Source organism: Rattus norvegicus, chromosome 8 (genome assembly GCF_021556685.1).
Source record: "Rattus norvegicus strain SHRSP/BbbUtx chromosome 8, alternate assembly SHRSP_T2T, whole genome shotgun sequence".
In the NCBI taxonomy this organism is placed as follows: domain Eukaryota; kingdom Metazoa; phylum Chordata; class Mammalia; order Rodentia; family Muridae; genus Rattus; species Rattus norvegicus.
In genome coordinates this window covers 18515820-18542514 of record NC_141541.1, presented here as the reverse complement: position 1 = coordinate 18542514, position 26695 = coordinate 18515820, and the positions used below count along the sequence as shown (strand labels likewise).

General features: G+C 50.2%; 1 protein-coding gene across 9 annotated transcripts in view; it reads right to left on the bottom strand.

Annotated features, from left to right (window-relative positions):
* The window catches only part of Smco4 (single-pass membrane protein with coiled-coil domains 4), a 53499-nt gene extending 28811 nt beyond the window's left edge, over positions 1-24688 (bottom strand). For 4 of the 9 annotated variants that reach the window (NM_001437149.1, NM_001437145.1, NM_001437146.1 and 1 more), the window contains exon 1: positions 23293-23353. Coding sequence is in view for 1 of the 9 variants with exons in the window: in XM_087562660.1 (XP_087418786.1) it covers positions 23293-23669 (377 nt within the window). In the remaining 8 variants the exon portion in view is untranslated. 9 annotated transcript variants of the gene reach the window in all.
* Between the last annotated feature and the right edge of the window lie 2007 nt (positions 24689-26695).

Sequence of the window (26695 nt, the reverse complement as noted above, 5' to 3'; positions counted from 1 at the left end):
GTGGGACCACTGGGAACTAGAGGCTAGCCTGGGCTTCACGGTGACCGTCTGCTTCAAAAACAAAGCCAGACAGAGGATAAGTAGGTAGGTCAGTACTCCATAGCCCATAGACAGACAGACAGAGGAGACAAATGGGAAGGACAGACAGTGAGGAGAGAACACTGGGCTGCAGCCAGTCTCCACTGCACCGCACTGCTGGAGAAGGGAGAGGAGGAGCAGAGAGGGACATTTGCAGAGTGAAGAATGGCTCTGCAGAGCCAGGTCTGGCTGGCCTCGTATGTATGACGTCCCCTGGGAAGTATCTACTGACTCCAACCAAGAGCGCATGGGAACACTCACACTCAAGCAGCTCACACAGCTATCTGCTAACTCACAAAAGCCACTGATGGGACACAATGGCAACTTGTTCACGCTTACTGGGCCTCAGTTTCCTCTTCTAACAATGAGGGATCCACCACCTCTCCTAGGAAGGTGGGTGGAGATGTCGTAGAGGGTGGCACTGTGAGCCCAGGTCTGGTGCGGGGCAGTCACTCCACAAGCAGGCCTGGGATTATCACCGCAGCTTCTACTTCTGGGCCAGAGCAGAATCTAGGGTTTTCCAGTCAGCACCTATTGCAGACTGGAGGGCGCCCCAAGGCCAGCTGTCAACGTCCCAAAGTTCACTAACATCTTAGATACAGAGAAGGCATTTGAACGGGCTTGGCCAGGATCATACATGCCCAGTTGGTGAGAGCTGCCCTTGACCGAGGCCTGAGTCTACGTGGCCTTTCTGGTGCCAAGCAGCCTGCATCACAAAGGCACTGTGCCCAGAAAGAGACCCAACACAGGAAAGGTTAAAGAAACAACAGGCTTCCTGGACCACAGGATGGCTAATGCCAGGCTCCATTCATGCCCCATCCCTCCCCTGCGTCAGGATTACCCAAATGTGAGCCGCCACTAATACTACCCACTGGCTTCTGGAGCACAAGGCTTCTGGTGCACACGTGTGTGTGTGTGTGTGTGTGTGTGTGTGTGTGTGTGTGTGTGTATACATACATGTATAGGGAAAGGTCGGAGTGAATCTCAGGTGTCTTCCTCAGTCAGTCTCCACCTTGTTTTCTGATGCATGGTCTCTCATGTTTTACCCAGAGCTTACCACAGAGATCTCTTTTTTATGTTGGTACTAGAATTCAAACTCATGACCTCATAGCAAACCCTTTACCACCTGAGCCATCTCCCCAGATCTGAACTGCTCTGCTGATCTAAGGTCTAAGACTTTCCCAGTAGAGGGGGAAGTATGCCCAGTAGATGTGGATCAGCACCTCAGGTAGGGTAGATGCTGAGAGGCCTGGAAACAAATGCATAAAACCCAAAACGCATTGACCGAGTCAAAGAGATAGACAGCCAATTAAATGGATCCTGGAAAAGCCAGGCAGGAAGACTCTTTTGACAGAAACGATCGATTTGACCTTTCCCTCTTCTCCAGCACTGGAATACTTCTTGCATTTCCTTGGCATGCTGTTGCCCCAGTGCCTTCCAACAGACAGCAGGTGAACAGGAAACTTTCTTTATGGCTGTTTTAAGCCAACTTGTAATGGTGACAAGTCACAGACAGGCCCAAGTCCGAGTCACCAGTCCAGAGGCAAAGGTCTTTCAAAGCACGGTTTATCTAGTGCTAAAACCCGGTGGGTAAGAAAGGGTCAGCAGAGAGGATCTAGGAAGCAGGCAGAGACCAGAGCCGTGGGGCCTTGTCACTTCAGACTTCATACTCTTTGACGTGAACAGGATCTTAGAGATTCCCTGAACAAAGGCACTGCTCAATCTGTACTTCTTGAAAGTGTGGATGGCTGTACAGGGCTCTATCACACAGAGCCATTCCAACTCTTATTTAATGGCAACATTCACATAGGACACACTCACAAGCACACCCAGCCTGCACTGGAACAGTGGCATTACCTGTGACCCTGGGCCACTTTAAGGTCCTGAGATGATTTCGCCAACTGTCCAACACTGACAACCCCAACAGTGCCGCCCTCTGTGCTGTTTCTGGGGATGGGTAAGTCGGTGTGCACAAAGCCCTCACTAACATCAGCCCTGGTTTACAAAACCAGTCACACTCGAGTCTCGCCATCTAAATCTGCCTCACTACATGCAGAGCCTCCAACACTTCCCATCCCACCTCTTCCTTCTTGGATCTTTGAAAAACTGATTTCGGAATCTAGTGACAAGTGTGATGACCTAATCTTTGAGATGCTGGCTTGAAGCCGGGGGTGCTGAGTAAGAGCAGCAGAGCCCACAGAACTTGGTGAGCACTCGTGAGGGGCAGGGAACAGAAAGATCCTCTCAAGTATCTGCAGAGGAAGTGGTACCATTAGTTGGGGATCCAAGGAGGAGGAGCAAGTTCGGCCTGTGGGATCAGAGGAAGACTGTACTGCTCCCCCACACCCCTCTCACCCTCCACAGAGTGGCATCCAGCAGCAAAAGGCTAACTCTCACAGTAACGGTTTGATTGGGTCCTAAGTACCACGCTTAGATGCAGTTTCTAGAGTCGCATCCTTACGTTGATCCTGAAGCCACCATTCTTACAGCAGGGTTACAACTGTTAAGCATTGCCCCCACAGCTAAGGACCTATGTCAGCTCCTGTCATCCTCAGGCATTCCCACTAGGCTGGTGACACAATGACACTCAGAACAATGCAATCACGTAAGCCATCATGCCAGCACTGAACCCATTTAACTCCAAAACCAAATCCACATGCAATTACTCTGAAATCTTAGTACCATTATCCTTGTTAGAGAGGCATGGAGAACATCCTGTCTGACTTAAGAGATGGCATTCTCTGCTCCACAGGACATAATTAACCCAGGGGGGGAAAAACCCATTCTTTAGGCTCACAAAAGGCCATAATTTATCAAGAAGCACTCATTCACTTCCTACAAATACATAGGTCAGGTCAAGCAACTCCAGGATTACAACTTGAAAGATTAACTGTGCTCACAGCACAATTTGTTTAGAAAATTAATGATATTCAGGACAGTGGGTTCATTAGTGCCAGGCAGTTAATAAAACAGTCATGGAAGTTGAAATGCCCCCTCATCTCCTGTTATAGTCACTATGAGAAAGGCAAGCCCAAGGACTTGGCAAAAGGTCACGATGTTTACTGCCTGCAACTCTTGTGTGTGTAAGTCACCGAGGAAAAAATTCTATTCATCTGGGACAAGGACAGGATGGAGCTGAGGGAGAAGACATAGTGAAACCTGTACCCTCCCTGATAAACCTTGCTGCCCACTTAAGTCTTCCTTCACCCTTCCAAAGGGCAGACACTATCCGTAAAGCACCGATGATAAAATCCTAGCCTTCTACAAGGCAGCAGCTGGGATGTTTGGCAAAAACAGATGTGAAAGGAAAGGTTCAGTGGACTTGTCTGCAAACAACAATATCCCAAAACTAGACAGCCCACCCCACCAGTGTGGAAAGACCATGGAGAAATAAAACTATGTCTTTACCCATGTAAGTAGACCCTACCCTCCCACTGCCACCACCCTCCCCTCACCATGAACCAAGGGAACCTTCCGTAGGCCTTAATAAGCTGCAGGATCTGTAGGAGTAAGGGAAGGGTAAATCTGAGCGAATGTGTCTGTGTGCATGTATATATGCCTCTGTGTGTGTGTGTTTGTGTGCGTGTGTATATGCCTGTGTGTGTGCACGCACAGGTAAGAAGATGGGTGTGTGTGTGTGTGCCTGTCTAACTGTGGCGGGCAGGCTGTAAAAGCTGAGTTCCTTGGGAAGAGAGAGCAAGGCATTTGCCCTCTTCTCTTCCTTTCTTGGGTTTTCTCTTCCTCTTTTAACTTTAGACCCAGGCCAACTTTGATCACTGAATCCTCCTGCCTTGGTCTCCCAAGTGCCAGGGAAACAGGTATAAGCCTCCATGCCTGACTCCCTGCTCTGTTAACTGATGCCTGTCTGGCTTTTCTGATTGACTTCGTCACTCTGGAGAACAGGCTGTGCCAGGTACAGTGTCTCACAGATCGTCCTCTCACGGAAGTCACATGACTGTGGAGACTTCTAGAGGTCTAGAGAACGGAGCACACTTTACCCTTTTCTCCAGGGCTAACCTAAACCTAGGTGGATAGCTAATGCCTATCCTAGTCTAGTGTTTGCTTCTCTCCAGATACAGCTTGTTCTGTCCTCCTAAGCAGAGACAGATATGGATGTCTGTCAAGCTCCTGCAGCGTGCCCAGCAACTCCCATCCAGTCTCTCCTGGCCATCCTGATGAGACACACTAATTTTAGGCTCTCCTTAAACATGCCGAGAAGACAAAGAGCACATCCCAGACTAATTTACCTATGGCACAGAGAGATAAGTCAGGACACCAGCCTGCCAACCCCCCACACTTCCCTCCTTCAGCCAGAGAAGAGCTCGCCCAAGAGCAGCCCATGTGAGGCCACTGTAAAAGCTCACCTTCATGAAGACATGTAGCGCTATCTGTCTGAAGTTTTTCAATTGAGCTGAGGCAAGAACCCAGTTTACTGCTAGTGGGGGTGTAACCCAGTACACCCATTGTGGAAGAAAGTATGGCGGTGTCTTAGTCACTGTTCTACTGCTGTGAAGAGACACCATGACCAAGGTAACTCATAAACGGAAGCATTTAGTTGGGGGCCTGTTTATAGTTTCAGAGGGTTAGTCCATCATCATCATGGTGGGAGCATTTCAACCAGGAAAAGCAGCAAGGGACAGCCCGGGCCGCAGACAAAGACAGCATCTGTGGTTGGGTTGTACTCATTCCTTGTCCACATGCTTGTTCTTGGTAAAACCACGTTTGCCTGTGGGATAATACGAACCCCAAATATCAAGGTGCATCTTTAAAGCCCACATCTGCCACATCTCTTCAGAGGTCACACCAGAAGCAGCAACAGCAGATTAAGTCAGACAGGGTCAAGAGGAGGCCGTGGGAAAGACAAGAAAGACTGGGAAGCCATGTGCAGTACACTTACACCTGCACCTACGTCCCTCGGCAGCGTTCACAAGGGTCGTGGTCACCAGCGATCGGAAAGCTGACAGCGTGGTGGGAACACAGGGATAGAACCGAAAGAGCACGCAGTGCGCCTTTAAATTAAAAACAGCACAGCTGAGTGACTTCAAAAGACAAGGCTGACATTTCTGATCTACGCAAGAGACTAACGTGGCAGGGACGGCTGGCCAATCAGGTAGCAGGCAGGGGAGTTGGCAGGATTCACCGCACAGGTGTTCAGTGAGGCAGTCAGCGGCCATGAAAACAACTCCATTAACTCGTTGTGCATTCCTGTCCGGCAGAGGCAGCAGATCAGCGTGAAGTACCAAGGGCAGGCCAGAGACTCACTCTGCAAACGGTGGGGCCGGGCGACAAAGACACACATGGATCAGATTACACAAGACTGACTCTGCAATCCCTCTCCAACTGGAGGCCCAGGCACAAGGAAAGAGAGCAAGGGATTGTGGTTCCTAATCCTAATCAGGGCCTCCTCCAAGGAAGCAAAGAGAGAAAGAGGCAAGAGATGTAAAAGCCAACGCCAAGGCGAAGGGATCACCCTCACTTGTCACCTCCCTGAGTGTGAGACTCCACCAAACTGAGACTTGACACAAACGCATCAGGCCAGCCAAGCATCAGAACATGCTAGCAAAAAGCAGGTATAAGAGCTATCTCCTCACGGCCGGGAAAAGAGGACGACACTGTGGGTTTAAATTGAGGCAAGAAAAAAAAAAGTGGATAAAAAGTGTCTATAAACTGAAGACAGGGACACTCCATGACATGTTGGGGGAAGGGGAGGAGGGTGCTGTAGACATGAGGGAGAGAACAGCCAAAGGCATCTGGAAGGGTCCAGAGCAGGGGAGAAAGCAGTCACCTGACCGTGGCCAGCAGGCTGGACCTGGCCAGGGGCGAAGCCGGAGCAGAGGGGAGGTGGAGGGCAAACATGAAGAAAAGGACCAGGACAGCGCACAGCCAGACCAGCAGTGCTGTGAGGTGCTGGGAGCTGGGGAGGGAAGCACACAGCTGGAAAAACGTTAGGGATGAGGAGTGAGAGGAGCTGAGAAGAGCCAGGAGTCAGCAGGGACTCTGAAACACATCCCAGCTTTCAAGGGAGCCCGCACACCTTTACTATGCTAACAATCGCCACCTCCTCGAACAGACATTTGTTCCTCTGACAATGGTAAGGGAATGGTTCCTTTGGTAGAAGGGAAATGCTGGCTTTTGTCTAACCACCACGACCTGGGGAAATGGGGTTCCCTTTGGACCTGACACAGGCCTGTAGAGATGACTCAGCAGCTAAATCTTTTGCCAACAAATGGGACCGAAGTTAGGGTCCCCAGAGCCCATGAAAATGCCAGGGGGGGTGTGGAAGTGCACTGGCAGGCTAGCAAGGCCAGCCATGTCAGAGGGCCCTGCCTCAGAGAACACGGTCAAGATGATCAGGAATGACTCCCAACTCCAATCTTAGGCTTCCAAGTTTATGAACACTCGTATGATAACACACACACGCACACCCTCACGCACACATGTGTACCTACATTCATGCATACCCCACACACCTGTGCAAATGGGAAAAGACAAGACAGTAAGGTACTCAACGGGATCATGGGACGGGAATCCAGCCTTAGGCTAGCTGAAAGTTTACAAGCTTAACTACTGAGCTTGACTGTAAGGATTCTATGTTGCTTCCCAGCATGGGGAAGAGATACTATTTCAACCAAACTTCAAGAGAGAAACTGCCTATCATTGGCTAATTCTCAGCATGTACCACTGTTACCTACACACACACACACACACACACACACACACACACACACAGCACTTACAGAAATAAAGAACAGAACCATATTAACTTTGGGAGGAAGAGCTCATGGCACTCAAGCCTAAACTACAGAAGCAAGCAGATTCAGACTTGAAACCAAGGGTTGAATGAGGAAACCCAACACATTCTCCCTCAACAAGCCCTGTGGGAGTATGTGTGGGTGGTCAGCTGTGGCCTTGGTGTACTGCAGGGCCCGAGAATGATCTCAGAACACTGTGTTTGCATCCAGCCCCCAGATGGTCCAGTAAAACTATCACTGGGCTGGATACAGAGCCACCAGGTCCCCTTGCAACTGTAACGCTATTTTAGAAAATAAAAGGTACCAGCTGACCCAGTTTCATCCGGCTGAATTCCAGCACAGCCTCACTTCCCCATCTATGCCTAATGTCCTGTGTTCTCTAAAGTGCAAAACCAGGCATTTCCTCAGCACACACCTGCTCTGCTGAGTCTTCCCTTCCACAACCACCATCAAACCACAGGTTAAGCTTCAAGTTCAGTTCCAGAGCTCTGGAATGGTCCTCCTACAGGGGCATGGCTCCAGCTGCACTAGGACCTAAAGTGTCTCACGCCATTTTTCTCAATTCTAAACACAAAACCAAGAGCAGCAGGTGGTGCGTGTGGATGCTAGGCACTGTGCCAAGGGCTTTTGGCTTAAGCCATCTTATTTCATCCCCAGTATCTCTGAGGCAGGCGTCATTTTCAGACCCAGTTTCAAGATAGAGGGCTTATCCAAAGTCACATAAGAATTCACACCCAGGTTTCTCAAGCCACACAGCCCAAGGTTTTCACGGTCAAACACTCGACACGGTAGCAGGCTGCCCTCTGAGGCATCAATAAACGGATCCCTAAAATAAACTCACAGTAGGTACACTCCCCCACATACGGCATCGTGTGGAAGGACCAGGGTGCAGGGGGACCAGGAAGCAAAATGCCCCAGGGAGTGTGGAAACGCAGAAGACCTAAGGAAGAAATGATTTGAGAGAAAGATGAATGGGCCCTCACAAAACCAGGTTGTCCTGTGACAACCTGAGTGTAGCGTGACTCCCATCTCCTCCGTGACATCTATACAATCTTCCCTGGTGGGAGGATGCATCTTCAGGTGGACAAGGAGAATTCGGGGTTAATTCACCTCCTTGACATTCAAATTGACATATTTGAGGTGGTAGTTCCAGATCCCGCCATTTTCCCACTTTCTTTACTCATAAAGCTAAGGCAAGACCCTCTTTCTGGTCCCTTGTGGAAACACCACTCTGCAAACTGACCTGAACATTTCTCTGGCTGTTCTTTCAGCTGTAAAGTTTTCCCAGACAGGGATCAGCTGGGCAGCTGCTGGGCGCAGGTGGGAAAGAGAAGTTTCAGGAGAGGGACAGTCTTGTAACAGCCTTCATCCTACTCAACCCTCTCAATAGAAGACTAAGCCAGCAGATGGTCTTGTTTACAATGAACTAAGACTCCAAGGCCCGGATTCTGGGAAGAATCCCAGCGTGACTTATGAGCATGATCAGGACGTGAGGCCTCTCTGCCCTGCTGCACTGTTGAGTTCCTTGAATTAAGGAGGGTAACTCAGGACCACAAGGCAAATATATACAGTACTGGAACCTCGAGGACTAAACAGTGTGGGTTGGTTCCTTGGCCCCCTGTACTTGTCTACACTAACATTTATGAACAACAAAGAAGAAAGGAAGGTGAATGGGCTGGGGGAAGTTCTCACTGGATGATAGGAAATGTAAGAATAAATCTACTAGCTGTGTAGGAGGTGCTGGAAGGAGACCAGAGAGCTTTTAAAGTGATCTCATGATGATTACTTAGTAAACGATGGTGTTAAAAGTGCAGGTGACCAGCATGTATGTTTTAAAGACTATTTCTAAGATACTGTTTTGCCTGGCATGTTGTCTCAGGTCTGTAATCCTAGCACTCAGAAGACTGAGGCAGGAGGATCATCACGAGTTCAAGGCCAACCTGGGCTATATAGTAAGAACCTGTATCTGACTGCACTTCCTGGCGACCTGGGTTTGAATCCTAACACACACAGGTGGCCTAGTCTATAACCCCAGTTCCAGGGGATCTGAAGCCCTTTCCTGGTTTTTCGTACACACTGCACACATGATACACAGACATATAGGCAGGCAAAACACCCATACACATAAAATAAAAAGTTTAAAATAGAAATCATTTATCTATCTCTCCCTTGTCCCTTCATTCAGTCATGAGACTCCCATTGTTTCCCTGAGCCGAGGTCCCTGGCAGCTGAAACCAAGACCCCAAACCACAAGAGAGGACAGATATTCTAGTCTTCGCTCTACTGTGATAACCACCATGACCAAAAACAGCTTAAATGGGAAAGGTTTATTTCACCTTGCAGGTTACAATCTATCCTCCAGGGAACCCTAGGCAGAAACTCAAGGCGCGGTGTCAGGCAGGAACTATGAGGACCATGCCTCTCGGTCAGCCATCTTATTTAACTAGGCTGGGCCACCTGCCCAGGGACAGTCTGCAAGCTAGCCCAGTGCAGGAAATGCTTCAGGTGAGGCTTCTAATTCCCAGGTATGTCACGTTCACAAGTACTATTATCCATAACAAACAGGGGCACATACAAGCAGGCAAAGCACCCATGCACATAAAACAAAAAGATTAAAATAAAATAAAAATTATTTCTCCCTTGTCCCTTCATCCAACCATGTGACTTCCATAATTTCCTACCGTCCTGTGCCTGGTCCTGAAATCAGGGTTCTCTGCAGACAGCTCCTGGTGAAAGTCTGCAGTAGATTATTCCCACTCTCCTCAGGGAAAGGAGAGGGTCTAAGATCTCAGCTAGTACAGAAACTAGTGACTTCTCTAAGTTGGTGGAAAACTGCAGACAGAGCAACCCATTCGTTGGCTCCTATGATTCAGGTATACAGTATCATGTCTATCTAACCATTGCTTCTTGTGTGTGTTATTACTGGACATTCATAGGATATGGATACAGCAAGGGTATGTAGCCAGGCCCCATCCACAAAGCCAGGAAATGCTGGGGGGGGGGGGATGGGGAGAATGGGGGGAGGGGTGCTGCTCCTGATGGCGACTCTTGCTGGTACCGAAATACCCCAGGCAGCTTCTCACTGACAACACAAGTCGGTTTAAAACAGACATCTCTTCAGTTTTTCGTTTTGTCTTGTTTTTTAAGAAAAACCTTTTTTAATGACTTACTTTGCTCCTGTTTCAAGTTACCTGTAGCTGCTCATAGCTGACTTGCTGTGTGCTGAAACCCTTTTAGAAGAAAGCACAGCATAGAGGAAGTGCGCTGCTTAAGTTCTGAGTTATCAAGAAATGCACCTGTAAGACGGGGACAGATGGTAGCGGCTCTGAGGAATGCTGGCCAAACCAGTACCTGGGTAGACTGCCTCCAGGTTCTAACCAGCCATAGTTGACATGGAACAGTAATGTTCCTTTCAGGACTTTGCGACCAGCTTTGGGGGCAAAGCTAGAGGGAAAGGTTAAGCACACAACCACCTCCAAACTCAGACTCGCTCCTTGAACCTGCAAGGCGGCAGGAGAGATGAGAGACTGAAGAGCGAGCGGAACAGCATTGTTAACAGCTGGAGCACCCACTGGGCTGGTGGGCAGCAATGATGTCACCATCTGAACAGTGCAGGGTCCTAGCCCTCCCCGCAGCACTCAGGGGGCTCACAGGGAAGGGCACCAGGAAAAACACCAAAGCAAGAGAAAAGTCAATGAATGTGACAAGGAGCCATAGCCTCACACGAACTCCAGCTAACAGTACCTCGCACCCTGCAGGCAGGTCCCCAGTACCGAGAGCCACCCTTTTTTCAAAGAAGGTCAAAGCAGGCTGCAAAGCTTCAACCAAGCCCCATCCCTCAGAGGATACTGGTCTTCCAAGCTCAGAACTGTAATACAAAGAAAGGCTAGATGGACTCTGACTAGCAGGCCTCCGTGAGTGTCCTTGGCTCCACTGTTTCCACACAGGCATGGGAGCAAGCGGCTGCTCTAGTTTGATCCCCAGCCATCCCCCATGGGAAAGAGAAAGCAAACCCTTGCCTTACAAGCTGTCAGGGAGGGTTTTGTGAGGAAAACCTCAACAAGTAGCAACTCAACAACAGCCAAAGCTACTGACTTAGCAAAGTTAGGTCGCTACAAAAATAAACTCGACTTCTCCAGAGAGGAGTTCACACAGTTAGTGCATGAGGAAATCCGAGAGGATGAAGGATTTTCAGAAAACTCCAGCGAGTAGAGTAGGAAGACCCCGCCCGCCACCCCACCTCCTGAAGGGTCCCCTCTGGTGTTGCTCCCCAGAAGGCCTGGGGGGTCATAGCATCGCCTACTCCAGCATCTTCACTCTATAAATATACCCCGAAGCCAGCCAGAGTGCTTCCGGCCCGTGTCCTGGGCAAACGAGGACAGCTGGGTTTTCTCTGGAAACTGAACATCCATGCAGCACAGCCACACTCAGTTCAAAACACGTATCCATGCCCTACTTAGTCCTCCAGTCTCAAAACAGAAACCAGTGGACAGCGAGACGAGGTGACTTCAGCAGAGCTCCTGCAGAGACTGTCCCCCTGTGTCACATAAAGCATGTGGCGGAGATGACTCAAGAGTCAACCCAAGGTGCTGACACAGGCACCCAGCTACAAACTGCTGAAGCAGAGAGCTGCTGAGACGCAGAGGGGCAGAGGCTGCCAGCTCCTCTCGTGCCCTTTGAGCCCCCAGCAAACACTTCATCAATGCTGACCAAGGGTCAGTGCCCATTCGTGCTACTGATGCTCTCCCCTCCTAACCGTGATTTCACTCACAAAACCAGGGCTGCTGCTACGAGGGTGTCCCCATCTTTTCTCTGGTTGTTCTTGAGTGTCTTGCACACAGAGAACCTACCAAGGTGAGCACACAAACACCAAACATACAGAGAAACATACAGAGAGGGCTGAAGGCAGGTTCAGAAATTGTGTGCAGTCTGGGAGAGCACAGATACGAGCTAAGCAACTGAAGCCACCTGCCTCCAGAAGCAGAGTGGAGGGTCAGCCAAGTCCTCCTGACCTGGGCCTTCACCCCTGCCTAGGAAGCAGGACCCTGGAGGCTGGACAGCAGGGGACAGCATGAAGCAGTAGGGATGTTGGCCATGACTCCTAGGAGGGTCTAAATGTGCCAAGCGTCCAATGAATAGAACAGCCCTACCTCAATGGGTTCCGTTAGGTGAGGAGATGAGGCTAAGGGCTTGCCCGATCAGGAGAGAGAAGCACAAGGAACAGAGAGGACCACCCTAGTCCCTTCATCCATCCTGCAGGTTAAAGGTGAGACAACTACAAAAGCAGTAAGCTTGGGGGGAGGTTCTCTGGTGAAGCTGCCTGCAAGTCGTGCACCGAGCGCCAGGATGAGATTTCCACACTGGCACCATGACGAGGTGGCATTTCCAGTCATGCAGCTGTTTCTGAGCCACCCATGCTCCGGCAAGTAGGCCCCAATAATGTCTCCAACCCAGAGAAGCAAGTGACCTCCCAAAGCAGCAGGAATGAGGACAGACTTTAGTCTTACAGTACTAATCTGGGACTCTGATACCTGATCTCTGGTCTCATAGCATGCAGTAAGCCTGGAGCCCCACAAACATGTCAGAGCCCACATTCAATACTATCTTGGCCAAAGGAAATACAGGGACAAAGAGTGGAGCAGAGACTGAAGGAAAGGCCATCTAGAGACTGCCCCACCTGGGGATCCATCCCATATGCAGACACTAAACCCAGACGCTACCTTGGCCAACAGAAGTTACTTATTTACTAAGTGCTCAGGACAGAGACAAAAGCCATCCAGGAGCTGATTCACAGGTACAATGAATCATCATTGGCTAAGAGACAAGGGTCCTCACTGACCCTGTAGCATCTATAGGACACCGCCAAGTCCAGCTTCCTGAGTGCCTCTAGCAGAGAAAGAATGCACTTTAAAAAGCAGTTCTACGAAAGTCCTTTGGATATGCTAGAACACACCCCAAAATAACCCTCTCACAACACGCATGGGTGGTCGACAACACTGACTATGGTGTGTTCCAGAGGAAGTTGGGGAATGAGTGTGTATCTCCCCAAAGGCAGCTGCTCCTGACACAGGCAATTCTATTTCCATCCCCACTTACACATAATTATCCTAAACCATGTTCTCCACCGGGGCCTAGGCAGAAGTACCATGCAGATAACCTCCAAACACGAGGGGCCCCCTCTGTGAGTGAAGGAAGCAGACCCACCCATGGCCCACCTCTCAGGAACTTTCCTCACACAGAACCAGGCCCTTTCCTTCCGAGACCACAAGAGGAAATTCCTTGTCAGTTAGACATGACGCCTTTCTTCAGCTCTGAGTTATGTCTTCAGCAGACACACAAACTGACCCCACAGGCCTCAAGCAGGCCAACCTAAATTTCCACCTCAGTCTCTTCTGACAGAAACTTGGTGTGAGTTACAGAGTGAGGTCCTGGGTTCACGAACTAAGAACACAGGGCAGTTCAGCTCCCTCCATGGGTCTCCACCAACATCCCTGCATTTTCAAGGCTAAACAAGGGAGCTGACTGGATTTTGCTGCGTCTTGAGTTTACAGCTTGCAAAGATCTGTGTGCTGAACTGAAATTCAGCTTTTCCAGTATCTGCCTGAGGCAATGGCCACCTGAACTAAGTACAGTGTCCGCCACTCTAAAATGGAGAGAATAGCACCTATAGGATGAGGGGGAGAAAGGCCATGTTAACTCGCAGTTCAACAGCTTTGCGAGCTATTTCTATGCACATATGCCACCCAAGCCTCATCTTCACACATGGAGCAAATGTGAGGGGAGGTGGGTAAGCAAGAGAGTCAGGAAGAGCAGTGGCTCTGTGGTGAAGCGAGATCTAACTTCTTCCTTTTAAAACCCATAGACAAAATACCTAAGTCCATTCACACATTGTCCGCGTGCGCGCGCGCGCGCGCGCACACACACACACACACACACACACACACACACACACACACACACACACTGTCCTAGCTCTAAGACCTAATACAACAAGACTAACTGCTTATTCTGTGCCTCTGGAGACGCTAACACAGAAAGAGGTAAGGAGAACCTCCGGTGACAGCAGAGGCCATGATTGTGAACAAGCAGCAGATACCCTGAGCCTGAGAACTGTGGCAGAATAAACTTGTGCTGCGTAAGCCACTGCCTCAGTGCTCTGTCACAGCAGCCCTAGGAAACCAGCACCCCTGCAAGATCCCTTAGCCAGCACTCAACAGGACCAGGACCTTGGCTTCTTTCACTCACTGTGGATTCCCTATGGTAAGCACAGTGGAGATGCAGTAAGAACTTGCTCGGCGAGTAACAATCTAACAGGGGGAGGGGTGCCACCTACAGCCTAGACAGGCCCATCTGAAGAGGATAACGCTCTAACTTCCCTCAGAGACAGACAGACAGACAGCCGGGTCAGGAACTGGACTGGGAACTCACCCAATTCACAACACTCACTTCCCACAGGTAGCAACCTCCTTCCTCCAGGAGGTCTGCCACAGTAGTGATTGCGGGGCCAGGGGGCAGGACCCAGGCTTGGCTCTCCTCTCCATTATACTGTGACCTTGAACAGGCACCTTGCCCCCGGGGGGCTCAGTGTCTGTATCTGTCAAATGCAGTGTGTAATAAAAACCGAGTCAATCTGCTCTCTAACAGGCTAACCATGGCTCGTTTTAATTTGAGCTCATTCTGAGAAGCCAGACCCAAGTGAGGCCTTGATTCTGCTGACTGTTATTTAGGGCAATACCTTTGGCACCCACTATACACTGCTCTCAAGTCTCTCTTGTGCCGCAGGCCACTATTATTCCATTTTTGGTTAGGGTTTTGGGGGCTGGGGGGGATAGGTTTCTCTTGGTAGCCCTGGGTGTGTGGAACTCACTCTATAGACCAGGACCAGGCTGGCCTTGAGAGATCGGCCTCCCTCTGCCTCCCAAGGGCTGGGATCAAAGGTGTATGTCACTGCGCTCCTTTTATAGCATTAACTGTCACATGCATCGTCTCTGTGACTGAAACTCTGCCTGCTCCCGAGGACTTCCTGCATCTATGCAGGGAGCACTGGGACCCCATAGACCACATGCTCATTCACTAAGCACAGCCTGCAGCAGAGCTGTCATTTTACCACACAGACGCTAGCTACATGATGTTCTGCTGGCCTTGGGTACCACCTTCTCTACATTCACCCTGCAGGCCTCAGATATCTAGTGGTGATGGTAGGGGGGAATCAAATTAGGGGCTTTGCACGAACTTGTCAGCATGTGTGTACATGCGCGCACACGCACACACACACACACACACACACACACACACACACACACAGAGTGGTATAAACACGATTGACACGGGTGACTGGGGACAAGGAAATCCTATGAACATCAGCCTGGGTACTGCTGTTAGGAGTACAGAAGTGTGAGCCTAACAGTTAGGCCTGAGCCAGAATTCCAACACCAATCACCTCCTGTTCCTCCTGGGACGTCAGTAACCTCAAGCCATAAATTGACCCTGAGCATCAGAGCCTCCAGCAATAAATGTCACAGCCAATACTGTCCACACCTGGAAATAGGTAACATGGCGGTGTGCAGAAGATGGGGAAAGTCCCTACTGACTCTCAGTCTGGCCAGCTGTGTGACTTGAGACACGTCACCATTCAGAGGTTCTACCAGTCACCTCAAAACACACAAGAGAGCTCACTCGAAATGAAAGTGAAAAGGCCTTTGCCCCTGGGGCACTGATGTACACATAGGAGTTATTCGCTGGAAACTGATGGGTTGAGATGAGATGCCTGAGTTCCTCCCCTGCCAAATTTGAGCCTGCACTCCTCTCGGCTCCCATCTGTCTCTCGGCAGACACTGGTCTTCAGACCTTCCAAAGCTAGCAGGCTGAGTACATTTACATATGGAACCAACTGAGTGTACAGTCGTTCACTCAGAAGCCGTGACTGGGCACTGACTCGAGACGCCTCAGGAGGTGAAGGTGCTTTCCACACAAGCCTGACAACCTGAGTTTGAGTCCCGAAACCAATATGAAGAAGGAGAGAGAAAAGCAGCACCACAAAGTTTTACTCCACGCAAGCACCATGGTACCCATGTAGTGCACACACACACACACACAACACTCTCTGTCTCTCTCTGTCTCTCTGTCTCTGTCTCTCTCTGTCTCTCTCTGTCTCTCTCTGTCTCTCTCTGTCTCTCTCTCTCTCTCTCTCTCTCTCTCTCTCTCTCTCTCTCTCTTAAAAATTTAAAACCATTGCTAAGAAAGGAATTTGCACATGAAGAAATGGCTTCGATCACTCAGTACCTGCTGGGTAGATGTTAAAACTCTATGAGAGAACACACAGAATCCTCAGAATGACACTGTAACTTATGACTTAGGTGAGCCTGGATCCCCAGAGAGGACACTGAAGCTAGAAACTTTGCTCTAGTACTAGGATATAATAGACTTGGCCCTCCCACTTGATGAGGACTGACCAGGAGTTGGCTTCCAAAATGGCTGGGCTCTAGAGTCCCTTCCCTACCCCTCTGCCCCCACCATCCCTACTCCAAACCTCCCTCCACAGCAGAAGATTGAAATGGTCCAGGAAGCCAAAGTCTCTGAAGTCCACATCCCAGGCTGTGGACAGCCCAGAGGAGTCAAACTCCGGCACCATCTGTTCATCAGTCTGCTGACTACCTGCTAGGAATCCAGAGTTTCTCCCGAAGACCCCAGTACATGGCAAACTGTCAGAGCATCCCACGGCAAGCCAGGAGCAGGGAGGACAGCCACACAGCTGGAGGAGCAGCTGCCCCACACAGACTGCCCCACACAGACTCCCCACCAGGATTCATGAATGGTACAGCATCCGGAGGTGCACGGTCTCCGAAAAGACCAGTCTCATGTGATACTTACACAAACCCAGTTCCTCAGGGGAACCCATCAAGACATTCCCAAGGACCCCACACCAAGTTCCAAGTGTCCTGTCACCATACCAAGTGTCACCATACCAAGTGTCACCATACCTACCTTCTGGCAGAAGTGGAACAAAAGTGAAATCAGGTCTGGCTCCCAAGTGCCACACCGCTACCCCTGGCAACACACTGCCACCCCTGGTGACATGGTGTCTATTTCACCCTAAGCAGAGCCAAGCAAAGTCTCTCTGGGCTTCACTAGAGGCCCGCCCACTCTGCAAGTTAAGATCTCACCACTAAGATCACCGATAAGCAATGGATGTCACAACTTCACCAGAAATCGGCAGGATGCTTATAAAACATAATCTACTTCTTCCGCTCAGCACAATGTCGGCCAGTAGGAAAATGGGGAACCTTGTAAACTGTAGTAGAGGTCAGGACATCTAAGATCGCCGAGGGTACTGCTGCTGTGATGGGCTGAATTAATATGAACATCTGACAAGTCATTCTAGTCACAGAGAGACTCAGGCACCCTAATGCATGTGCAGTGGGTAATGGAAAACTTCATGAATCCATGATGATGAACTTCACGAACTTCATGATGTTGCCCGCCAACAGGAAACCAATTCGTAGGCTGATACACCTATATCCTATGCTGTAGACAAAAGTAAATAACTTCCCAATATAAGAACAAGAAAGGTAGCAGAATGGTGCATACAATCAGATCTAGGCTTGTGAAACAAAGAACTCTTATGTCCATGCATCTAAATGGGCAGACAAATGGCTTGGAGATACTCATCCAGTTGCTAGAACCAGTTAGTTACTGCTGAGGACTCAACAGGGTATCAGGGAGAGGCTGCACAGCTCAACGCACTGCTCTACTCGTCCGCACTCTTTACAGGGGAAGGTGGGGGTGCTGGGTCATCTAAGAAAACAAATGGTCTCACTGCAAACAGTGCCACCCAAACAGATTCCCCTGCTGGCAAAACTGCACCCCAAGTCATGTTTGTTTCCATGTTGCACTCTAGGAGGAGCTAAAGAGGCCCCTGCCTAATTTCTGTGCCTTGACAACAGGTCAATTTGGGATTGACAGGGGAAGAGGGATGCGGGAGAGCTGTGAGGCCTTTCCTACCTTCAACCTGCCATCGCCCCCCCCCCAGTTCTGGGCCTTTCTTCGCATACATGCACACAATGTCAAAAGAGAATCCTCTCCAGGCAGCAGAGAGGTCTTCCCCATCAGCTCACTAAGCATCCCTCAGGTGAACCGACAAAGGGGTCTGGACAAGCTCTACCCGAGGTGCTGAGTGCCAGTGCCCGCGTTAGTGGGAGAGCCAAGACTGGCAGAGAAGCCTGCTCAGTGGAGTCTCTCCACTCCGGCAAGCAGCCCAGGAATCTCTTCCCTCACTCCCGAAACCCAAACTGTATCAGTACACAAATCAGATGCCTCATCCAACAGAGCAGCGTTAGCACGGAGAGATAAATCAGCGGTCTCCTGGCTAAATGTATATTTATTCCTCCTGCTTGCCAGACTCACAGCACTGCTGTAGATTTAAACATTTGACAAATATCTTTTGTGGTTCCTGGTAATAATTAAAACAAACAGATCCCAAAACACACACACACACACACACACACACACTTACTTACTTCTAAATAAAAAAAAGCCGCCAAAGAGGCTTTGCTGCAGACATAATAAACAAGACGTAGGCATGATAGCTACAGTCTGCAGGAAGCACGCTCTTCTCCACACAACGATGCTGTACATACCAAAGAGAGGCACCTCAGTTCAAGGATGCGAGGTAGTCAATTCCAAGAAAACATAAGCAGTGAGGTGGGCCTGCGCATTGTGTCCACCAGCAGAGGCTGCAACACATGCTGAGAAGCAGTGCGGTGAGGTCCAAGGGGTTACCCAACTGCTCCCTCACAAATACATAGCCCAGATAAGGCCAGAACCTGGGCAACTGATCTCCTGCCTGACCAGAACGAGAACAAACAGGAATGCAATCCAGAAAACACACAGCCGTAAGCAGATTCACTACTATCTCTAGCTCAGATAGGGGTGACGACATAAGACGTGTTAACAGCGTGTTCTATGTGAGAATTCCAGTCACTCTCGTTCCAGGGCTCAGACTCTGCTCCAGACTAGTCGAGCTCTGCTGCACAGGCTGCGGCCTTTAGAGGAAGGCTCCTCCGCTCCTTAGAGTTGGGCACTAATCACAGTATACACACCGTTGCTGCTTTCCCCAGCAACCCCACACGGGCATACACAGAGAACTGAGGGCTAACCCTATCACACCTGCTTGGGGACCAGCAATTATCAGAATGCAAACTACTCCTAAACTAGGCTTTAGCCTTCTAGCAAGTTCCATTTGAACGCTCAAACTGTATTCTTAAGTGGGGCTTCAGAGCCCAACCTCAATTCTGAGAGGCCCCTAGAAGTGATAGGGTCAGAGGGAAGCCACAAAGGCCTGTCAGGTCACTCAGTCACCGTCTCTAGCAGCCCAGTAGAAACAAGGTGTGCTGCTACAGGTTCCCTTCTCCGCACCTTCAGGACCAGAGCTCAAGGCTGTGAGGACGAGGAACAGGGAAGATGGCTCCTCTCTGAACTCCAGAGACCAAGATCTTCCCATTCACAGTGTGCACCCTGTGCAGCACAGGGCCAATGTCACGGTTTTTACATGGGCTGTGTTTTGAGCCACTATGTTGATGGACTCTTCTCGACTAATCTCCACTTGCTGTGTTTCCTACTCCACACAGGCCACTGAACAGTCTTCCTCAATACAGACTTAACCTTCTCTCCTTGATGAAACTCCCAAACTACAAGACAAAGGCTTTAGCCAGAAGAGAAGCACAGCCCCTCCTGCCCAGGACCAAGTAAACAGAAGCCATGGTCTAAGACTGAGTATTTGCTGGACATGTGTCTCTGAGCCATCATGACATCTGTGACAGCCTATCAAATTCCACAAGCATGCTTCTGAACCTTAGAGACAGCACGGCCAGCCTTTCACACCTGCTGGACACAGGAATCTGTGAACCATCACTATGCCAGGCTTTGTGGATGATGTGCCATCATCATCTGCACCGCGTCTGCTGTCAGGACCATATTCTATAAGGACAGTTTAGCTCTCCCAAGAGTGAGCATCTTAAGGCTGTCCCCACCCTGGTTCAGTACACTGTGCTCCTTTTCTTCTCCTAATCAGTACGAATTAACCCGGGAACAGAAGGCAGGGGCAAGCTCTAAAGTGTAGCAACTAGGCTATCAAAATGTAAAGGAAACCAAAAGTAACTCATTATTAAAATAATGCGAGAGCAGTGAAGGAACAGGTCAAAATATAAATTCCTGGGATGTTCTAAACCTCATTTGTTTCCACAATTTAGGAGGGTGACATTTCAAAGGCTCACAATGAAGACATTTCCATGATTTAAAAACTATTTCTTTTAAAATGACTGTCTTCAGGGAACTAGGAGGTACTTTTACAGACTGACTAGATTCTAATAAAAATCCTGGCATCCGTCACAACAAACACCCTCTTGGAATTTAATTTCCTTTTCTGCACACAACCGACTACAGAAGTGCACTGATGTTGCCACTAAGGCAAGTCACAATCTGCCTAGAGTGCAAAATTTGAAAGCCCAGCAGGGAGGCTTCCAGGACTAGGTGGACAGTGGCTCCCCGTATCTACCTCAGTTCCTCATCTAACTACAGTCCCCTTGTACGGTCATCCAGATTCACCTCCTCTGTGACCTCCCTGCCTCCTCTCTCCTCACCTTATCCAGAAGCCCCCCAAACTCCGTTATCTCTCCCTTGTCCAAAAATGGAGAGAAACCCACAAAATAAGCAAAAGAAAACCAGTAGTAACCACATCCAACTTCCAACCTGCCCTTTCTGGCTTCTGGTTTTATTCAGTTCCTTCTAGAATTCATCCATAGCCCAAGGGCCTGGTATGTTCTGTGTGTGTGCTGGGTTTGGTGTGGGGAGGTGAAGCCAGAAGAATTATTCATAAGGACAAAAATGTACTTTAAAAAGCCTTTCTCCCCTGAGGACAATTCCTACTGGAAGACTTAATCAATCCCATTATCTGGAGTGCCTGAGCAAGGAGAGGAAGGAGGGGCCAGCCTTTGGTTCACAGGTGTGGGAGAGCAGCAAGCTCAGGAGCTACAGGAGCAGAACCCAGACCAGAGGTGAAGCCAAGGGCTCAGGACGTACACCCAGGCCCTCTGTACTCCCAGGATTCACTCCGTAGCTGGCTTCCAGTGTCCTCCAGTGCTTAAGCCCCAACACCCCAGTCAGACCCCAGCGTGTTGCGTCTCCTCATGTTCTCGCTGAGAGACCACAACCTTGTAAACTAATAGGATTTCCTGTCCTATCACTGCAAACGGCTCTCTGGGTGCACAGATAGTGCTGTGACAGAACTGTGCCTCCTGGCTTTGCTTCCTCTCCGGTGAACTGAATCCCACCCCGCTTCACAAAGCCTGAAGAGCATCAAAGGCTCAGATGGAAACTAGACTGAAAACACTATTTTTTGTTAACCTAGCAGTCTCTGTTAGAGTCAAGTGCATGCACATGCACACTTTGGCTATTTCAAGGACTGGATGTAATCAGTGAAGCCCTGTGTTTTTCTTTCGGAGCTGGGGACCGAACCCAGGGCCTTGCGCTTGCTAGGCAAGCGCTCTACCACTGAGCTAAATCCCCAACCCCCGAAGCCCTGTGTTTTTAACGTATCGTTTTACCACTATCTTAAACTTAAGAGATAACCATCTACTGTCACTTCCACGGAACTAACCAAACTGTTTTAAGGATTACTGGGAATGGCATGGCCATATCAAAGCCCGTGTGGAGTCTGAAAAGCTGTACATTCGGTTACGATAAAACAAGAAAATCCCTCCTCACCTTAACAACACGGAAGCTTGATCAGTAAAGCGCTGCTCAGCCCAATTACTGCAACTGCCCTGACGGCCCAAATCCGTCTCCCACTTCGGGCGAGAGGCTGCCCCAGCAGATAGACACAGCATACACGACTGCCTAAACTAACTGGAGTGGGCTGCACCCACGCGCACCTCGTGCCTACGAATTTACTACTCGGACTTGGGAGAAATCAGCTTAGTTCAGAAACAGCACATGCAATGGGAAGTCAGTCCACTACTTCTAAAACTGGACCAGAAGAGGTGGCAAGGATACAGTTACACAGGAGAATGAGACCTGGACATGCCTTTCAGGGAGGGCCCCCATCAAGCCAACTGAGCGACCACCCCAGGCTTGAAGGCTAAAAAGAGAAACAGTCCGTGCCCACGGGTGACATTTTCAGGATGTTCTCAGCTCTAGAAGCAACTGTATAGCAAAGACAGAACGGCAGCCCATAATACCCACTACCTGCATGAGTACAACCCTCCGATGTACACCTAGTACCAATTACGACTTTTTGCTTTGTGTGCTCAGTCTTTTTAGCTCCTGTTTTCTTTAAAGTTATCCTAATTTCTTCCTGGGAGCAAACAGAAACCTTTGTACACACAGGAGACTTTAAGTCAGACAAGGCTACACTTCAGGCTCCCTCAGAAACCTCCTCCCGCCTCCTACAAATTATCTGGCTTTTTTCTCCTATTGCACAGATAAAAACACTGAGGTCCATAGGGCTCACCCAAGGTCATGTCCTGCTGACACATCTAGACTCTCCCAAGGGCTCAAGAGGCCCATGGCCTGGCTCCATAGCTATACTCTTCTGCACTCAACTTGGCATGGAAGTGGCTAGAATACTAAGCTTACTGGGGAGGGGACATCAAGTTCATTAAGGGGCACCACATAGGTTGTTCTAATAACACAAGGGCATCTATTAAAACCCTGTTTGGAAAGTGGCCAACGACAGACTGAAAATCAGAGGCCATGTCTTCTTGCCATACACTATGCCTAGAGATGTGTTGTGCAGCTTTGAGCAGCTGCTGGCCCAGCCCGGAGATTCTCTTAAACGCTAGGGGGCCCGGAGTTTCGCACTGAGCCGGGAATGAGAGGTTGGGTGGGTGTGCGTGCTTCATGCGGTCCCATCCCACTCTCTTCGGAACACCCGACACATACCGTCCACTCCACGGCCCGCTCAACTTCCCCAGGACAAACGCACCGCAGTGTGAGGTGAATGAGGCACTGGGAGGGGCGGTCCTGGAGCCCGCGACGCAGGAAACCACGCTCAGCTCCTTCCCCACGGGGACCCCGAATGCCACGAGGGCCACCACCACCACTCTCCGCCGGCCCCCTGGGCCGCAGCAGGGAAGAGGCCAGCCGCTCCCCGCCGCCCCGCTGGGTTCCTCGGCCACCCGCCTCCACCTGCAAACGCGCGCCCCTCTGCGGACCGCGCGTGTTCCCGCGTGTCCCCGCGGGGCCGCCTTCCCGCACGGGGCCTCAGCCGCCCACGCCGCACTTCCCGCCCGGCCCCCGAGGCCAGCGCGCCGCCCCAACTTTTCCCGGCCCGGCCCGGAAGGCGCGGCGGAGAGCGCAGAGCCGTCCCGCCCGCCAGCGCGCACCACCCGCGGCGCCCCGGCCTCCCGCAACCCGCGCGCGGAGGCCCCGCTCAGAGCCGCGCGGTCCCCGCAGCCCCCGCGCCCACCTGCCGCCGCCGCGCACGGCCGGGTACGTGGCAGGGGCAGCCGCTCGCCCGCCTCGCCTCTGCTCGCGCCTCGCGGGCGGCTCCAGGGCGCGGGACCGCGGAGCTAGGCGCCCTCTGCCGCCGGGAAGCCGAATCCTGCTCCCTAACCCTAACGCGGGGCCGAGCCACGCGGCACCCTGCGCCCTGCGGTCGCCTAGTCCCCCCGGGTGAGGAGACCCTCGCGTCGCGGCCAGGCCCAGCGGAGGCAGCCAGGCCTGAGCACCCTGAGTCAATGAACCAGTAAATGGGAGGTGGGGGGTCTGGATTGCAAAAGCAAAGTGCTTTCTTGCGTGCTCAGCTGCCAACAGGCCAGGTACACTCAAATGCGCCTCCGCCATTTTTGAGGGGAGAAGGGAAGGTTTAGGGTCCCCGGTTCTTGAGAATGGGTATTAGGTTCTACGTGGAGGGGCTAAGCCTGCCCTGTAAGCGGGCTGTGATGAGAGGCACTGGCTTCCTCACGTGGCCACCCTTGAAGAACTGTGTTTAGGTAGCCATTAGGTACATTCACATCTGGCGCACCGCAGGTTAGAGAGCAGGTTAATTAATGCCTCATGGCAGAAGTTTGTCCTGTGACCTGTGCCTGGAGTTTATGAGGAAGCAAGATACAATCACAGACCTCCTACTCCTCCTAGCCAAGAAGACTTTAACACCTCAGAGGCAATGTTCCGACCAGGGTTTGTTTATTGTAAAGTATACATGTTCAGCTTGTCATAAATAAAATGGGATTCCTTGCTCCTTATCAGTATTAAAGCCCCATACAGCCGTAAGCTAAATGTTATTAAGGACTTTTAGCCAAACATGTTTGGGTTTTAAATCAACCACTTAAAAAAACTGAGAAGTCTTAGGAAAACTAACCTCCTTTTGCCAAAAATGAACTCATCCAGGAGAGTCATAAAACTCACTTCCTGGTATAGTCGTAAAAGGTACTTGCCAGTGTTGTGGTGAAGATCTATAGACATCGTGTGCGGCGCTTAGCATAGCCTGCCTGCTGCTCATTTGTATTATTACTGGTCTAATGCAGGATGAAATTACACATATGTAAGAAGATTACTTTGGGGGTCTAATGAGACGACTTCAGTAAAGTACCTACCATCCAAGCATTAGGACCTAAGTTCAGATATCTGCACCCCCATAAAAGCCGAGCATAGCAGTGTGTGTGTGTGTGTGTGTGTGTGTAATCCCTGGAGCTTTCTGACTGACTGACCAGCCAGCCAGCCTAGTCAAAAGGCTAAGCTCTAGGTTCCATAGGAAACCCTATCTCAAAAGACCAAGGCAGTGAATCATAGACAGCTGATCTCCACATGCACATGTACCTTTAGGCACTTATGAATACACAGAAAAAAATAAAGCTCTTTTTTAAAGGTATTTTTTGTTTACGTGTGTGTGTGTGTGTGTGTGTGTGTGTGTGTGTGTGTGTGTGTGTGTTTGGGTGTGTGCAAAAGGAGGCCACAAGAGGCATTGGGTCCCCTGGAATTGCAGTTACAGGAGGTTATGAGCCACCTTGTGGGTTCTGGGAATAGAACTCAAGTCCCCTGGGAGAGTAGCAAGTGTTCTTCTGTGCTATCTCTCTAGCTCCTAAGAAGGCTATTTTTTTTTTCACTTGGGGACAACCTGAAGACCACAGGTGGTGGCTCAGTCACCGGACCAGCAAAGTCAACCTTGGAAACAAGGCCATTTCTGCCCCTCCTCCCGAGTCCTGGTAACACATTGATTTGTTAAGAGCTGAGGCTCTTGCACTGGTTTCTCCAGAGCCTCTGTGACCAGTCACTTAAGAAGGAATGGTGCAGTGTCTGAGGCAATCTCTAGAGCACACGACTGTTTCATAAAGGTACAGGGTAGTTAGCAAACACGGGGAATATCTATTAGTGTTGTGGGTCTTAGATTTAGAGAAACAATTAACAAGGTGACTCCAGAGCTTCTTCACCTGGGTAAGTACTTGTTTTGCATGTTAAGAGTTGCAGATTTGGGAAGGTCAAGAGACACTCCTCACAGCCTCTGCTGACCTGAAGGAAGAATGCTCACCCTGACATGGCTTCCTCCCACGCTGACTGCGTGACTGACTCACTTTGACCTGGGGGTGTGAGATCTTGTGAGCTGAGGATTTGAGCCTTGCCCTTTGCTCTTTAGGGTGCTGCCACAAAGAGCCTCTACACATAGGAGAGACCCAAGGCGACGAGCTTGGCAGCACAGCCAAGTCCTTCCTGAGTGAGTCCTGGGCACAGCCAACCACAGAGCACAGAGTAACCCAGAGTTGGAAACCTAAAATGGCACTGGGTTTAAGTCACTGAGCATTTGGAATGGTTCTTACATGCAGTAGATAATAGAGACACCCCACCCTTCCCCGGAAGCCTTTCTGCACTTACAAGGTCTTGGTGAAATTCAACCAAGAATCAGTCTCCGGCTAGTGTTCCCCATCATGAAGTATTCAGCTGAAGTCTGTGTCTGGGCTTAGCGGAGCATCACATTTTATGTAAATGTCTCTCCCAGAGTCCTTCATTGAATTGGTTCATCACTGAGCCTGGCAGTTTAAAATTCTTTCGCTGCCAGTATGACAAGGGGCTGGCAAGGTCAGCTTGTAAGCTATCAGGCTTCAAGCCTGACTAGAATGCCAACAGTAGGTGTCATGGAGGTGGGTGTATTTATTTCCTCCCCTAGATAGTAAACTCCTTAATGACAAGGGGTGTGGTGTGTGTGTGTGTGTGTGTGTGTGTGTGTGTGTGTGTGTGTGTATGTATGTGTGTGTATGTGTATGTATGTGTGTATGTGTGTGTATGTGTATGTATGTGTGTATGTATGTGTATGTATGTGTGTATATGTGTGTGTGCCCACGTGCGTGCGCTCGCACTCAAGTGTCCACACGCACCTGTCTGCTCATGTGTTTGTGTGTGTGTATGTGTGTGTGTATTTGTATGTATGTGTGTATGTGTATGTGTGCATGTGTGTGTGCGCGCACGCACACGCGCTCGCTTGCGCTCAAGTGTGCACACACTCACCTGTCTGCTCATGTGGTTCGTGTGCCTGTGGTACATGTGGAGGTCATATAACTTCCTTGGGTGTCCGTCTCTGCCTTCAGCCTATTTTGAGAATGGGTCTCTTATTCACTGTTGTGTATACCAGGTTAGCTGACCTGTGAACTTCTGGCAGGTCTGCTTTGCCTCCATCTACAAGAGGGGCATGCCCAGCCTCTGGCTCTTTACACAGGGTTCGAGGATAGAACTCAGGTAACACAACCGGTGCAGAAAGTGCTCTACTCGGTATGCCACCACCCCAGCCCATGCCAAGACTTAGCAGATCAGGAACATGTAGATCCAGGAACCTAGCACCTCATTACATCAGGAAGAAACACCGGAGCTGATCAGAGCCT